The sequence below is a fragment of the Oculina patagonica genome, chromosome 9 (assembly GCF_052425735.1).
Source record: "Oculina patagonica isolate OP01 chromosome 9, crgOcupat, whole genome shotgun sequence".
Classification (NCBI taxonomy): domain Eukaryota; kingdom Metazoa; phylum Cnidaria; class Anthozoa; order Scleractinia; family Oculinidae; genus Oculina; species Oculina patagonica.
This window is the reverse complement of record NC_135766.1, coordinates 11,784,892-11,799,501: the sequence shown is the minus strand read 5'-3', so window position 1 is coordinate 11,799,501 and position 14,610 is coordinate 11,784,892. Positions and strand designations below refer to the sequence as shown.

The window sequence follows — 14,610 nt, the reverse complement described above, 5'->3', positions numbered from 1 at the left end:
TTTTTTTTACTTCTGCTTGTCGAGCTTTGCTTGAGCGCTTTCAACTCGACGGCCAGCCAAGTGAAGCTGTTTCGCTTTTCATTTCAACTTTTAACTTCGCGCCATTCAGATCGCGTGGAAGCGTTTGATTGTCCCACTGTTTCTGCCTTTGTTTATTACAACCAATCAGGATGCCGCGTTTGTTTCTCTTTTTTTGCACTGGAATTCCTCATTTCTGCATCGAATTTACTAAAAACTGCACTTCTCTAAGCCAATTAGATTCGAGAAATTTTTTGATGTATATTATTAACCTTTAAAAACATCCATGAACATCGTAAAGCTTCTCTAGTCCTTCATGAACTAGCTAATCTGCAACGTAATCCACGTCTTGGCCTATAAACGCCTTCATCACGAATACGCAACTGACTCCACGGTTTTGAAAGCACGTGTCAAATGCCCTGGAGCGTATGTGAGCAGGGGGAAAGCCAACTTAGAGCGGCAATGTCAATAACGATTATTTCAACCAATCAGTCACCGTAAAATTTTACTTCCGGCACGGACGAAAATGCGTGTTTTTCTCGGAAGGAAAAAATTGTACCTTCTGTTTTTTGCATTTAATCGAAAGAAAATACATTTTTCTTTAAACGTAAGCATGCGTTTTCGGAAATCAAAACAACATTTAAGTTAAACAGGGTTAAAGGCTAAAATATGTACAAAATAAAAACCGAACGTTTTCGACTAAAAGTCATCACCAGTGTTAAAAAGGGGTGTATGCCGCGAGTTTCGTATTTAAATGTTAAGTCACTCCCATGGGGAACAGAGTGATTGGATGAGCTAACAGCTTTTTGTTTAGCTCTGGCTTTCTTAAAGCGATAAACAAGGCCTCCAGGATCTTGCGTTTCCGCCAATTGTTTTGCCCAGATATTATGTTCCATGTGAATGAGTACCCCGGGAATTCAATTAAATGTTTTGCAGGTTCTGAGACCTTAGTGGCTTAGTGGTGTAAGAATGTTCATCAATCCGAACACTAATTTTTTTTTGTGTTTCTCCTACATACTTGGCACCACAATCGCAATTGCCTTCGTAAACCACGTGGGATTTGTGGACGTTTATGTCCTTTACATTGAAAAGGGACTTAATTTTCCTTGTCAGCCAAATTACTTCAAAGATACAATTGTTCCGAGTGAAAATGTTCAAGTTGTTTATAAATTTGGAACTTGCTTTCTCGTTTCTTACACAAAACGGTATCCTGATCGTGATTCGTCGTCTTTCTTCAAATAAGTTAGTTGGAATTATCGGCTCTTCTTCACGTAAACGATCTTGGAAGGATTTAATTGTTTTGTCAACAAAATTCCTTGGACAACCGTATTAAGTAAAATTGGTGCGTATTTCTTCGATGTCTTGTGCGAGGTCTTTGGTGCGTCTTTGTACTGAAAACGTGTGTCTAGCAAATGGATTGGTTTGTTCTCTACTGTGAACTTAATGTTAGAATGGTAGGAATTCAATTGTTCTAGAAGCTCATCAGGTTGTTTTTTTTTTCCTTTTAGCGATGCAGCCGTCTACATATATGTGGTAAACAGGGGCGTTCGGGATCACAATGTCATGTTCTAGTTTTGATATGAAAATGATTGCTAGTACTGGTGATAAAAGGTTCCCCATTCCGCATCCGTCGACTTGTTTGTAAAGGCGATTGTTGAAACTAAACGCAGTTCCTTTTGTAACCTTGAGAAGCAGGGGTTTGAATCTTCGAGCCAAGTTTCGGCAATTTGTTTTTAGTGTTGATCTTGTGTATGATGTAATCGATGGTTTCTTCCAACGGAACTTGAGTAAAGAGGGAGGAAACGTCATAAGAGACTAGCATCTCGTCTTCGGCGAGAGTTGCTTGTGATAGGCAGTCTGAGAAGTCTAGGGTATTTCTGAGATTGTACTGATTATCCGTAGTATGTGCCAACGGTGCTAACAATTGCTCAGAGTTTCAGTTTGTCGGCTTTGATATCCGCATAATTCTCAAATTTGTGAGTTTTTGCTGTGCCATAAAGGAAAGCAGGTTGGTTGGATGAAGGTCTGATATCGGCGTATGGCAGAGCTTCTCTGAAGTTTCTGTGCAGAAAATTTTGGAATGATGTCAGGTCTTTAAGTGTAGTATCCACTGTTTCGACGTATTTCCCCTCTTTAATTCCGTCTTCGATCATTTCTTCAAGCTTGTTTATGTACACCAATCGAGGATAAAGATCGGATAAAGTTTCATCAGTAATAATAATTCCTTTATCGCACGGGATGGTATTGTGTCAGGGCCAGGTGCTTTGTTGTTAGCTAGCGACAACTTCACAGTACTCGACATCGCGAAACGTGAATTGTTCCGAGAAAGGGTATTAAATCGGAACAAAAGATGCATGTGAAGGAGTGTATCCGCATTCATCAGCAAGTGGTTGGATTTTCTTGAGTGTTGTTTTCCCAACTGAGGTGAAAAATTGATTGAATTCGTTTGTTATAGTCTTGTCATCTTTACAAAAGCTTTTTGCGCTTGCTGATTTCTTTGGTATGCATGACCGGATGGTCTTCCAAATATTGTTAGTGTCATTTGCATTTTGCCTGATCTGATCTTCCACAAAAGTCTTTTGGGCAAGTCGCAATTCCCATTTTACTTCGCGTCTAAAATTCCTATAAACGACCAAATGGCAGGATCGTTTGTTCACCTTGCTAGTTTATACTGACAATCATCGATTGGCCACAATCTATGATAATTTATCTTTCCTAATAGCACCTTAAACAATGTTCTCTAACTAACCGTTTGTTTCCTCGAAGGATAGCTTGCTGAAGGTAGTTGAATCCTTTTTGATTGGAAACTGTCAAAGAAAGCCTTGGGTTATCCAATAGCAAATCAACCATGCTATGCTTCTCACCAGAGATGGCATCGTGGAGGGGGGTGTCTCCAGCTTCATCCTAAAAACAGTCAAACCGTGTTATTATGGACCGTTGTTATTTTGATTCGTTTTACAGCAGATTCAGCTTGAGCGTTTAACGGTCTCAGTTTTCGCGTTCGTTGTCACGAGTGCAAAATCACAGAAGTTGTAAGGTGGAGATGATAACGTTCTGACTGGGAAAAAGCACGTAAGCACTCGCCCAGCGACTGTTACTTTATGAGGTATTTGTGTCTTGATGGTGATTGATGATCATTAAACTCCAAAAACGAATATCTCTTCTTGCTAGTCGCCTGACGAGCGGCATGCTTTTTCCCAGACAAAACGTTGTCATTCCTGGCTAGCAATGTCTTCGCAACGCAACGCAATTAGGGAGATTTAGCAATAACGACGGCGACGCCGAGAACAACGTTTGGTGCAAGTTGAATTTATATTTTACTTGAGAATCGCACGATTTTCCAGAAGTTTTCAGTGTATCCATTAGTTTAGGAACAAGCTTTAGCTGAATATGTAAAGAAAGCGTTAATTCCCAGAAAGGAATACAAAAATTTAGCTGTCATTGTTCACGTTCTCTAATATACGCAAAACTAGGTCATTTCACGTTGTTGTTTTGCAGAAAACAGCCAAGAAACCTTTGGTTTGATGACGCTCTCGTTCACGTTGCAGTCGTGGTTTGCTAAAACTCCCTATTATCAACATGCCAGTAACGTGACAACTAATCCTTTGTAGCCAGTCATTCAAAGTTCAACAACTATGAGACAGGGATTGAGTTCTATGTCCTCCTTGCCACAATTTGCCAATCCCCCTTTAAATCTCGTAACGTAATGTAAGTCTCGTAATTCTTGAAAGCGTTTTTGATGTTTGATTGGAGATTAACAATGGCAGCTCAGAACAGAACTAAAACATATTAGGTCGAAATTAATTTTTCCATATCGTTTTGAGGCTACAGCTGGCATTCACTGACGTTGCAAGCACTAACAAACCTGTAGATTGACATCACACTCGGGGCACTGTGTCAGGGTCCGCAAGGCCATTTCATTGTCTCTTTTTACTGCTAAATGCAATGGCGTACTACCATTCTTGCCATGCTGTACATTTGGGTTGAAACCTTTCTCTAGTAAGAGCTTCAAGGCTTCACCGCTTTTATCCCTGAATTAGACATGCGGACACGGTTAAAAGTTAAAAAAAAATAAAATAAAATAAAAAATATATAAACACATGAAGCAACGACGTTTTTAAATGATTCTTTAGAAGCCTAAAAAATTTAACGTAAACTTTAAAAAGGGGCCATGCGATTCAAGTAGTCGGAAATAGCCCTGTCTCACTGAATGGGAAGTCCATTACCGAATGCAAAGAAAAAAGTTCTCACTATTCAACTTATTTTTTGAGGTTTATTTCAATTTGAAAGGAAGTTGGTACGTCAGAAAAAATGACCTTACATCGTATCGTGACAAAGTTTTTTGAAGTACAGTCGATCGATTGTCAATTTAGCATATCACATGTTAGTGCAATTACAAACAGTTTTTAGCCACGACATAAAAACCGAAAAAAGCAAATTTAATTTATTTTAATATAAGAGGGTGAAGAACGGCTTTCAAATCTCCCGAGCTCTCGACCAAAAAATTAAACATATAAAATACCGGGTGGGCGCTTATTCGAGGTGGGCGCTTATTCGAGGCTGGGCGCTTATTAAATTTTCATCATTTTAAGCAAGTAGCACGTTTATTTTGCAAGAAAACAACAATTATAATAACTAAATTTGAAGGTGTACGAAAGCTGAAATTAAATATTCATTAAAAAGTTTCAGTAAAAAAGCTAAAAAAACTCTGTTTTCGGGATAGTCATTTAATAGTAGTTAGTCAATTTTAATCTCAACTTCAACAATAATCAAAATTCCTCTTGTGCCCTCAATTTAGATGGGTGGGGGTGGGCGGTTGTTCGAGGCTGGGCGCTTATTAACTTTTTCTACCTTCAGGGTGGACGCTTATTCGAGGTGGGCGCTTATTCGAGGTTGGGCGCTAAATCGAATAAATACGGTACACAAGTTTTAGCATTTTTAATTTCAATTATTGAATTACAGTTTTATGCAAGCAATTTGTAAATTTTATTTTAAAAAAGAACCAAAAATAAAATTCTAATTGAAGTCATTATTATAAAAAAAGTTCAAAAGCTTCTAACACCGGCTAGCTCCCTTGAAATCATATTCTTTACTAGTGATTAAAATTGTACCATGTTAAGAGGGGTTTTGCAGAAAAGGTTGTTATATGAGGTTTGCAGAACTTTAAACCCTCTGTCACGTTATTAGCAGTAATTTCCATTTAATGTGTATCAAACTCACGCGTAAGTGGAATGGTGAATAGCTGTATATCCCTGAAGGTCCTACATGTTGAAAATACAAACCACTGTTAACTATAATTCGACAATGACTAAGCGTATTATCACATTGCTCATGTGACCATGGACCATAAGAACAACACATGATTTTGTCGCTGATGCATGTTGCTGCAACATGTCCCTGCGACATGTCCCCACGTGTGCGGAGACCTTGATATGCAAGGACACGTCGCAGGGACAGAAGACAGAGGACATGTAGCAGGGACATGTAGGAGCGAAAGCCGTGCAACATATCGCAGGGACAAAACTGCCGCAAAATCGTCCCTGCTATATGTCCCCTCAGTGTGAACAACACATGATTTTGTCGTTGCTACCTGTCGCTGCTACATGTCACTGCGTTTTGACCCCACGTCTGCGGAAACCTTAATGGAAAACGGAATTGGCATTTTCCATAAAAAAATATAATAAAACAGTGATCTTACGCAGTCAGGCGCGCGTGTGATATCACGATGATTTTCCATTAACTTGCCATACATCATTGGTGTTATACTATTTTGTTAAAAAAACGACAAATTGAACAAATCTTTCCATTGAATACACTCTTTCTTACACCATAGAAAATATGCCACAAAATGTCTAAAGGTTGCAATTAAACCAGATTCCTGCGGCTTGTGATACCTGCCACTAATGTTTTGGACAATTTTTTCAAGTAGTTTTTAAGTGTAGACGGGGAAAATGTGTCTGGGTAGTTAATTAGAATTTGCACATATTGGCTACTAGCTGTTTCCAATCTCGCAAACTTCATATTTGAAGAACAATAACGTCTGGTGCAACGTTTATATGAAAACGGGTTTTACTCGTGAACATTTTTCACGAAAATCAGTCACTTGCATAGATACATCGGGAATTGAGTGATTACGGTAAGAAAAGAGGCCGTTGTACTTTACAACATAATTTGTAGCATGCTTTCTTTACTTTGTGGTATTTGTCAATCATTTTACAACAAATCTAAAATTTATAATTAGTTACCAGCGTGTTTCTACTAGCTCCTCTGTCTAGTAACTCTCTTATAACATCACAGTGTCCTTCGTGGCAAGCAATATGAAGAGCTGTATGGCCATCCTCCATTTCATCGATCTGTTGAGTAAAACAGCATCAAAGCTGTAGAAATTTACTTGCATTCCTGTGTGCTTCCGTCTTTGTCACGGCTGAATTTAGTCTTTGCGTTGAGACGTGAAACGTAAAACGTGAAGAAACAAGCATAAAGATAGAAAAAGCCTGGACCCAAGTGGCCCATACTTAACGGGACTTACCCCGGTTTCTGAAGATTACTGAAGCGGCTGGGAATATATTAAATGTGAATCATAGCTTTTTTACACCATATCTAAATGTCGCTTAAAGATATTCAATTCCTGTGGACCTTGATAATTAACCATTTGTGAATTAATTAATCATTTTTTTCTTGTTCCAAAATCAGTGTCATATCATTGCTCACTCATTGTCACTTCGATGGTTTAAAATTGACTAAAATATATGTTCTTAGGGCACTGCACAAGTAAACCGTATTTGTCGTTAATTAGAAATGTAAACATACTACTTCTGGTTGAGCATCGAGGATTTCTATGACTCTTGAAAGCTGGTTAGTTTTAGCAGCATTCACCAGACTAAGACTTCCTGGTTGCATGGCACGATGTAAAAGCCAATCTCTGAATAGATCGAATAAACCTGTGAAAAGGGCAACAGCATAATAGTTTAATGTCAATATGTCAAAAAGATGTCAAACATCTGTGAAGTCAGAAATTTGTCAGAGTTAGTTTTTCTACACGTCATTCTGTTTAAGTTGTGTCCATAACTGTGAGGGTCTTCTCTTCATTTATTCTTCATCCCCAGTTCAAATATATGATTTTATAATTATTCATAATTTCATTTTCATCTTCCCCGGGTAAATTTTACGAACCAATTTAATAAACAGCTCCCATTTGGCTCGCCGGTTAGCTCAATTGGTTATGGCGCTGCACCGGCATCGCAGAGATCAGGGTTCAATCTGGGCATGTCTGATTTCTTCAGAGTTTCTTTTTCGCAACTGCCTAACTTGTGTTCATAACTGCGAGGATCTTCTCTTCATGTAAACTTCATTCTCTAATCAAATAAATATACCTTCATATATTCATAATTTCACATGTCATTCCATTATCAAGAAGATACGAAACGGTATTCACTTTTAAAAAATGAGGTGTTTCACCTAATGGATCTTCGCCGCTTGCATCACTGCTCCCTGAGCTCTCGCGGGGTTCCGGTTTGGTGACGTATGTCACAGCTGCTGGGTTTATCACCCACTTGTTGCCTTTCACTGATATTAAAAGGTCACCACTACCAAAGACCTTAAGCACCTTACCAGTACGACCAAGGATCTACAAATGGAAGATACATTGCGAGATAGCACTGGGAAAATATGATTTAGGTCACTGGGAATGGGAATCAAAGACAGAACAACAATAAAGCCCCGTCTGGCCCCCTCCCTACCAAGGGCCAACTACGAAGTCTTACATATCGCGCGCGTGAATGGAAGAATGGCCAATAAGGGTTTAGACAAAAACAAGACCTTGGATAGTGTTACAGTTAGAAAACATGGCTACACGATTCGTCCTTAATAAATAAATACTTCATGGAAAGGCAAGCAAACAGGAGCTCGTTAAGCAAAACCGAGAGGATACAGTAATGAGATGATAACGATAAAAATTATTTTTCAAATGCGGAGCGAAGCCAAACGAAGTTTCGATAAATGAAAGCGAAACCGGCGGACAGGAATTTCTTTCAACTGCTTTCAAACTTGCAACACATCCGCAGACTTTCTAAGAATATTCAAGCACTTTTGGGAACACCATGGTAAAGTAGATTGCATTTCTGAATTTGGATTTAGGTCGCCATTATTGCTTAATTAACCGACTCCTTGTGTTGTCACAATTTTGTTCAAAATTCGCCTGTGTGTTTAGTCGATTCTCTTGTCGCGGCGCTTACTCGATGCGATACCAAAAGTTTTGCTTTCAAAAAGTAATGCAATGCGTTTAATTAAATAAAGTTCTTTTTCAGGAGATTTTGTTGGCGATAATTTTTCGAATTTTTGGTTAAAAGTGATTTCGCTTGGAAAGCGATGTGCATTTTGCTGTTTTGTTTTTCCTCCCTATACGGTCAAACTGTAAGATGTCAATGGTTTATGAATTAACTTACGAGAAAAAATCGCGTTTACAATGTTAAAGTTTACAATGGTTTAATTCTCGTTATATATATAATAAACAAATTACAGCATAGAAAGTGCTTTGTACGGATTTTTATTGACGAGTTGCAAAACTTATTTCAGGAAGTACACTGACCTGTGAGGACTTAAGAAAGTTATATAGAAAAGCTAGGCCTGATTGGGCTTTTCCAGACTGGCTTATCTCTTGGGGGTGTGTGTGGGGGGGGGGGGGGGGAGGGCTTATAACTGGGTATATATTTTTCCGTCGGCAGGAAAGACTGGCTTATTACTTTGGATCGAGGTGAGGGTTAAAAGTGTGGGCTTATAAACGGCATTTTTCAGTATGCAATCTGATGAGACGAACCGCCCACGTACGCTTTTAACTCCTTGTAAATTGCCTGAGCTGTGTGCTGTAACGGGCTCAACAGTTAAGGAGAATGACGTCACGAAACAAGTCAACACCAACAAACAATCAAACTGGAAAAAAAGCAAAGCAACAGATACTGTGGAAGCTTACTGAAATCATTGCCTCGTTCCAGCCTCCGTGACCATCTTGGAGTTCTTTAACCAAATTCTTGTCACTTTTGATGATGATCTCAACACCTCGCTTAAATTCTTGAACCTGTAAGTAAAAAAAAAAAAAAGAACGTACCTTTTTAATGTTTACGTCATAAATATCTTGTTTTCCGTAAAAATCGTACAATGTATTATGACTAGTGCATTATTTTGGTTCCTTGGCTTATAAAGCAAAAAAATATATATCATTTTCCAAGCAAACTAATGCTCGTTTCAGATTGCTTTTATCAGATTATTTGTATCGACAAAAGCATATATGGAAGGCAATTGACCTTTTCAATTAAACAATTAACCTATAGTTTTACATCGATTTCACTTTTATATGTGATATTAGTAACCATAGTTTTTTATTCGTCCAACATTTTAAAATTTTGGAAAATAATTATGAAACCGTATCTTAAAATTAGCAGGAAAAAAGCCTCAGTTGTTTTTTCAGCAAAATAATAAAAGAGACCGTATTTAAAAAAGCTAGTAATGAAAATATAACAGTATAGGAATGAAAACTGGCTGAGAAAGAATTCCTCGCAATAAAAATAGAATAACCTTATTACATGAAATTTTCGCGACAAGTTAATTTTGCGATTTTTAGGTGCACATATTTCGCGACACTTAAATTTCGCGATTTTGTGAAAATTTTGTATTTTGAATCTTTTTAATTTCGCGTTTTTCAGTAAGACACAATTAACATTTTCTTGGTAATATTATTAAACATGCCCTTAAAGATGATTTCCAGTCCGTACTGCGCAGACTTAGGGTTTGTTTTCATTTTTGTTTTGAATTCGTTGAAACGTGACACTTCGGTGATAGCGTACATGAAGTTTTTTAGTTCGCCATTACGGATCGTTTCGTTCAAGAATTCACGATGAGCTAAAACGTCCGTTTGAAATACCGTCGAGCTTCTTTTACTCGTTATTATTGTTTTGCAAGGATATCTGGCGTTATTAATAATGAAGAAAAAAAGGTAAGTTTTGTCCCGGAATTTCTATTTTTGCTAGTAAACATTCTTCTGTTTGTGAGACTCACAAACATTGCAGGCGGAGATTGCGCAGTACGGACTGAAAATCATCTTTAAATTAAATAAACGACTTCATCAAAGGAAAAGTAATAACGTCAAAATAAACATAAGCGCGGGACTAAATTTCGGCAATATAAACAATAAAGCAGTTCTACGAGAAGGTCATGCTTTTTACGTGCATGAGTTATTGTTCTTGAGTCAATTGACGACATCATCCATTTAGACTGATGAAATTAATCCCTTCCTTCAGTGGCACTAAACATATATTTTCTTGATTTTTGACATAATGTGAGTCGCTTAATTTTCGCGTCATGTTATGTTCGCTTATTGTTCTCGTCACTTTAATTTGCGATTATTTTTTTTTTTTTGGTTTCGCGAAATTCGCGAAATGAACGTGTCGCGAAAATTTCATGTAATAAGATAGTTTTAAGGTGCAAGGGTTACTTAACCTTTGTTAACGCCGCTGGATTGTAACACCATCTTCTGTCGGGGTATTTCACAAGGACATCACCATTGGCAGTGAAATCTTGTACGACACCAACTTTCCCGATAAACTGTATACACGCACAAAAAGAAACAAACGTTTCTTTAACTAAACTTAACTAAACTTAGGTCCTTAAGCTCTTCAGGTCTTTCTTCAGGTCTTTAGCTCTAACTACGATGGAAAGTTCTCACTACATATACGTATGTTTTTATTATTATTGGCTTAGTCCACTTTTGGTCAAAAAACTGTATATAAATTACTAACAAGCTTTGACTTTGAACTCACTCAATTTGCATCAAATCAAAGCAACGCTACTTAAGTGCAAACAAGAAAATAGCTATACAAGAACCCAATTCTTTCCCGAATATAATATTGTATTTTTCTGCATAGTGCAAAGTGAGGCAAGAATGTACACTGATATTGATCCGTAAACGTCATTGCGGTTGCTTACAATAACATCCAGTGAGCTTTTTTTCATACTCCAGCTTTTCTCGTGAATTGTTATTTTTTTTAGTCAGATTTACTAAAGTAATTCAAGATGCTTTCTGCGATAGGCAAATAGGCTCTCAGATGAGAGTATATGGCCATTTAAATATGCCATGTCTTCCTTCGGTTTTGATTGCAAGTCAAAACATTCCCATGTTGTTAATGTTGCCGTTTATTCCTGTTTTTCCTCTTTTGCCTAAATTATCAACAACAACGTCTGTACATAGCAAACTGACCTTCTCCATGTCTGCGTTCCAGCCTCCATGACCAGCGGATAGTTCCTGAAGCTTTTCTGTTGTCAGCTGCTGCACACAGACTTTATCACCAGTTGTAAATCCACTTTGGGACTTTTTAGACTCTACTGTCAGAGGGGAAAGGTGATCCCTGTAGTAAAATCCCCCAACTGCAGGCACGGTGCACCTAAGGTCAACCTTGTTGGAGGAATGGTGATTTAGTAACGAATATGTTGTTATCTTGGCTAACACGTTTTACCTTTACTGTCGTAAAAAAGGCAAATAAAACGTGAAAACTCTTTGTTTGTCGTGATTTTGTTTGAGAAGAAACGATATTGGTTTCGCCTTACATAATAATATTTAAAACTTATATTGCGCTTTTTCTATAAAAATATTCAAAAGCGCATTACAATTATTATTATTACACTAAAGTAAAAAAGATACACAATAAAAATGAATTTAAAATTACAATATTTACATATTAAAATTTCCAGAGTAATAGTGAAAGGTAGTAAAAAGTAAAATTTAAGAATCACAATATTAAATCAAATGAATAACAAATCTAACTAAAAGCCTTTCTAAATAAATATGTTTTGACAGAACGTTTAAAAGACTCGATGGATGTTTCCTGTCTTATTGGCAGAGGAAGACTGTTCCATAAGAATGGGGCAGCTATCAAAAACGCGATCTCCCAAAGTCTTTTTCGTTTTCAGCCGAGGTCTTTCTAACAATATACCATTATCGTTACGGCGTAGTTGATAATGTGAGGCCGGTAAGACAGAGACTAGGTTTAAGATAGCTAGGCGCTACACCGTAAAGTATCTTGAATGTAATAAGAAGAATCTTAAAATCTATGCGAAAGCGCACTGGTGGTAACCAGTGGAGTTCACGTAGTAAAGGAGTAATGTGACAATACTTAGGTGCGCGGTAAACTAATCGTGCACTGGCATTCATGACTCTTTGAAGTTTCTTAATTTAATGCTCAGGAGCGCCGTACAATAAACTATTACAATAATCCAGCCTGCTTGTGATGAACGCGTGAACAAGCCTCTCGGTGGACTCACGAGACAGATACTTCCTAATGTGCCGGATATTGTACAGATAATAAAACGCGCAAGCGCAAGCCTTAGTCACATGAGTCGACATGTCCAGATGAGAATCAAACCAGGTCCCCAAATTGCGCACTGAAGAGACGGGCGATACCTCAGCTTGGCCGATCTTGATCTTGTCAACGGACACCCTCGATAACTGTCTTTCCGTGCCAATGATCAAGAACTCAGTTTTGTCGTCGTTAAGCATCAGCTTATCATCTCTCATCCATGCGCGAACATCTTGAATACAGTTTTCAATCGCAATCACGGCCTCAGCCTCACTGGTGTTATCAACAGGATTAAACGATATAAATAGCTGTGTATCGTCCGCATAGGTGTGAACGGATGGCAGATGAGACTTCATAATATCAAACAGCGAACTCGCGTAGATGGTAAATAAGAGGGGGCCTAAGCAAGAGCCTTGCGGGACCCCGCAACTCAGGTTAAATTTCTCAGAGAGCATTCCGTTAACAGAAACCTGTTGCGTTCTTCCCGCCAAATAAGATTTAAACCATTGTAAAGCCTTATCCCGAAGGCCTAGCTTGGACTGCAACCTGTGCAGAAGAATACCGTGGTCTACAGTATCAAACGCAGCACTGAGATCTAACATGACAAGTAATGTGACGTGGCCTTTGTCCATATTTAACAAAAGATCGTTTTTAACTTTTAATAACGCCGTCTCAGTGCTGTGATTCTGCCGATACGCGCTTTGGAGAACAGGAAATAAGCTGTTGGCTGTCATGTGATCTTGTAATTGGATAGCCACTGACTTTTCCGTAATCTTAGACGTAACCTGCAAGTTGCTAACCGGTCGAAAGTTTTTGTTAATAGGTTTGAGACCTGCTTTCTTAAGCAACGGGTGAACTAAAGCATTCTTCCAATCCTCTGCAAAGACGCCTGACTCAAGAGACAAGTTGACAATTTTCCTAAGAACAGGGAGCAGTTCATCCAAACAAAAGGTCAGAATAGACGATGGTAGGGGATCAAGGGCGCACGACTTTGCACATGAAGCAGCAATTATCCGTACACTCTCCTCGGACAGTGGGGTAAATTCTGAAAACTCGTTACACGATGAAGCTGACGTGGCAAGCGAAGTTGCGCCACTGGCATCCGCATCCAGTTCAGACCTAATAGCCGTGATTTTGTGAACGAAATACTCACCCATCTCATTTGCCAGCATACGAGCGTCCGTATGAGGCGGCAGTGCCCTGTCCACATGAAAGTTCAAAAGGCGTTTACTGGCCCGAAATAGCCTTCCCTGGTCAAAACTGTTCTCGTCAATATATTGTTTATAATAGGCACGTCTAGACTCGTTCATGACATGCAATGCGAAATTTCGTTTGGCTTTGAATACGGCGAGATCCGAATCAAACCTACTTGCCCGCCATTTCCTTTCAGCGCTCCGTCTTTCACGTCTCGCCTTCATTATTTCATCATTAAACCAGGGAGGGCGTGTCCGAGACTTAACATGGCGAGCCCGAACTGGCGCATGTTTGTCCAATAATGATCTTAGAGTATTATTATAGCATTCCACAAGTTCCTTCAGGGTATCAGGGGGGTCACGGCACAAGCTGGAATTACGGATATCTTCTTACATGAACCTTTAGGCACTAACTACAAGTATTTGGACTAAAGGCTGGTTCTCATATGATCGCCCCGATCGTCTGTCGCTTCTGTCGTTTGCAAAGTCTGAGGCGATTGGAGCAAGCAAACTTTTTGAAGCGACAGAGACGATTGGAGCGATCATATGAGAACCAGCCTTTAAGGCCCATGCAGTTGCTCTAAAAAATCAAATGGAATTGACTTTATTTATTTATTTTTTTGCCCCACTGCATTTAATTAAAAAATGTATACCTTTCCATTTTTTCCAAGTCTATAAAGATTCCCTTTCGGTCCTTTCTTCCATGCCACGCGAACTGCATCGCTCTTGGAGTCGTCACTCCAGCCTGTGATCTCAGTAACCTCGCCCTGCATTTCAGGGCCTCCATCTGTTCCTTTCCACTCCCAGTCTGGTCCTCTGACCACCATGGCCCCCTTGAACATCCCGCGCGCTTCACATTTTATGGATCCGTGTCTTGCACCAACAGCAACGCTATGAAGTTACACCAAGTAGAATTATATCGTAAATGAAGATAATCACGCCACAGGAATCGCAGTTATACTAACATAAACAAGTTTTTTGTTCTATGAACGTCAACGACATCAACAGCAACTAAAAATTCAATGCCGTGCTCTTAGTATACACAATTGTGGGGT

The 14,610-nt window shown here is 38.8% G+C and overlaps 2 protein-coding genes across 2 annotated transcripts in view; both read right to left on the bottom strand.

The window, feature by feature from the left end:
* LOC144665646 (uncharacterized) overlaps positions 1-14,610 on the bottom strand; it is a 123,121-nt gene that overhangs the window by 61,853 nt on the left and 46,658 nt on the right.
* LOC144666597 (uncharacterized) overlaps positions 1-14,610 on the bottom strand; it is a 56,829-nt gene that overhangs the window by 27,749 nt on the left and 14,470 nt on the right. The window contains exons 3-12 of the mRNA XM_078528001.1: positions 14,209-14,446; positions 11,267-11,461; positions 10,510-10,614; positions 8,987-9,091; positions 7,477-7,645; positions 6,829-6,959; positions 6,264-6,371; positions 5,239-5,279; positions 3,884-4,049; positions 2,768-2,922 (exon numbers count right to left, since the gene is read on the bottom strand). Coding sequence (XP_078384127.1) covers positions 2,768-2,922; positions 3,884-4,049; positions 5,239-5,279; positions 6,264-6,371; positions 6,829-6,959; positions 7,477-7,645; positions 8,987-9,091; positions 10,510-10,614; positions 11,267-11,461; positions 14,209-14,446 — 1,413 coding nt within the window. The remainder of the gene's footprint in view (positions 1-2,767; positions 2,923-3,883; positions 4,050-5,238; positions 5,280-6,263; positions 6,372-6,828; positions 6,960-7,476; positions 7,646-8,986; positions 9,092-10,509; positions 10,615-11,266; positions 11,462-14,208; positions 14,447-14,610) is intronic.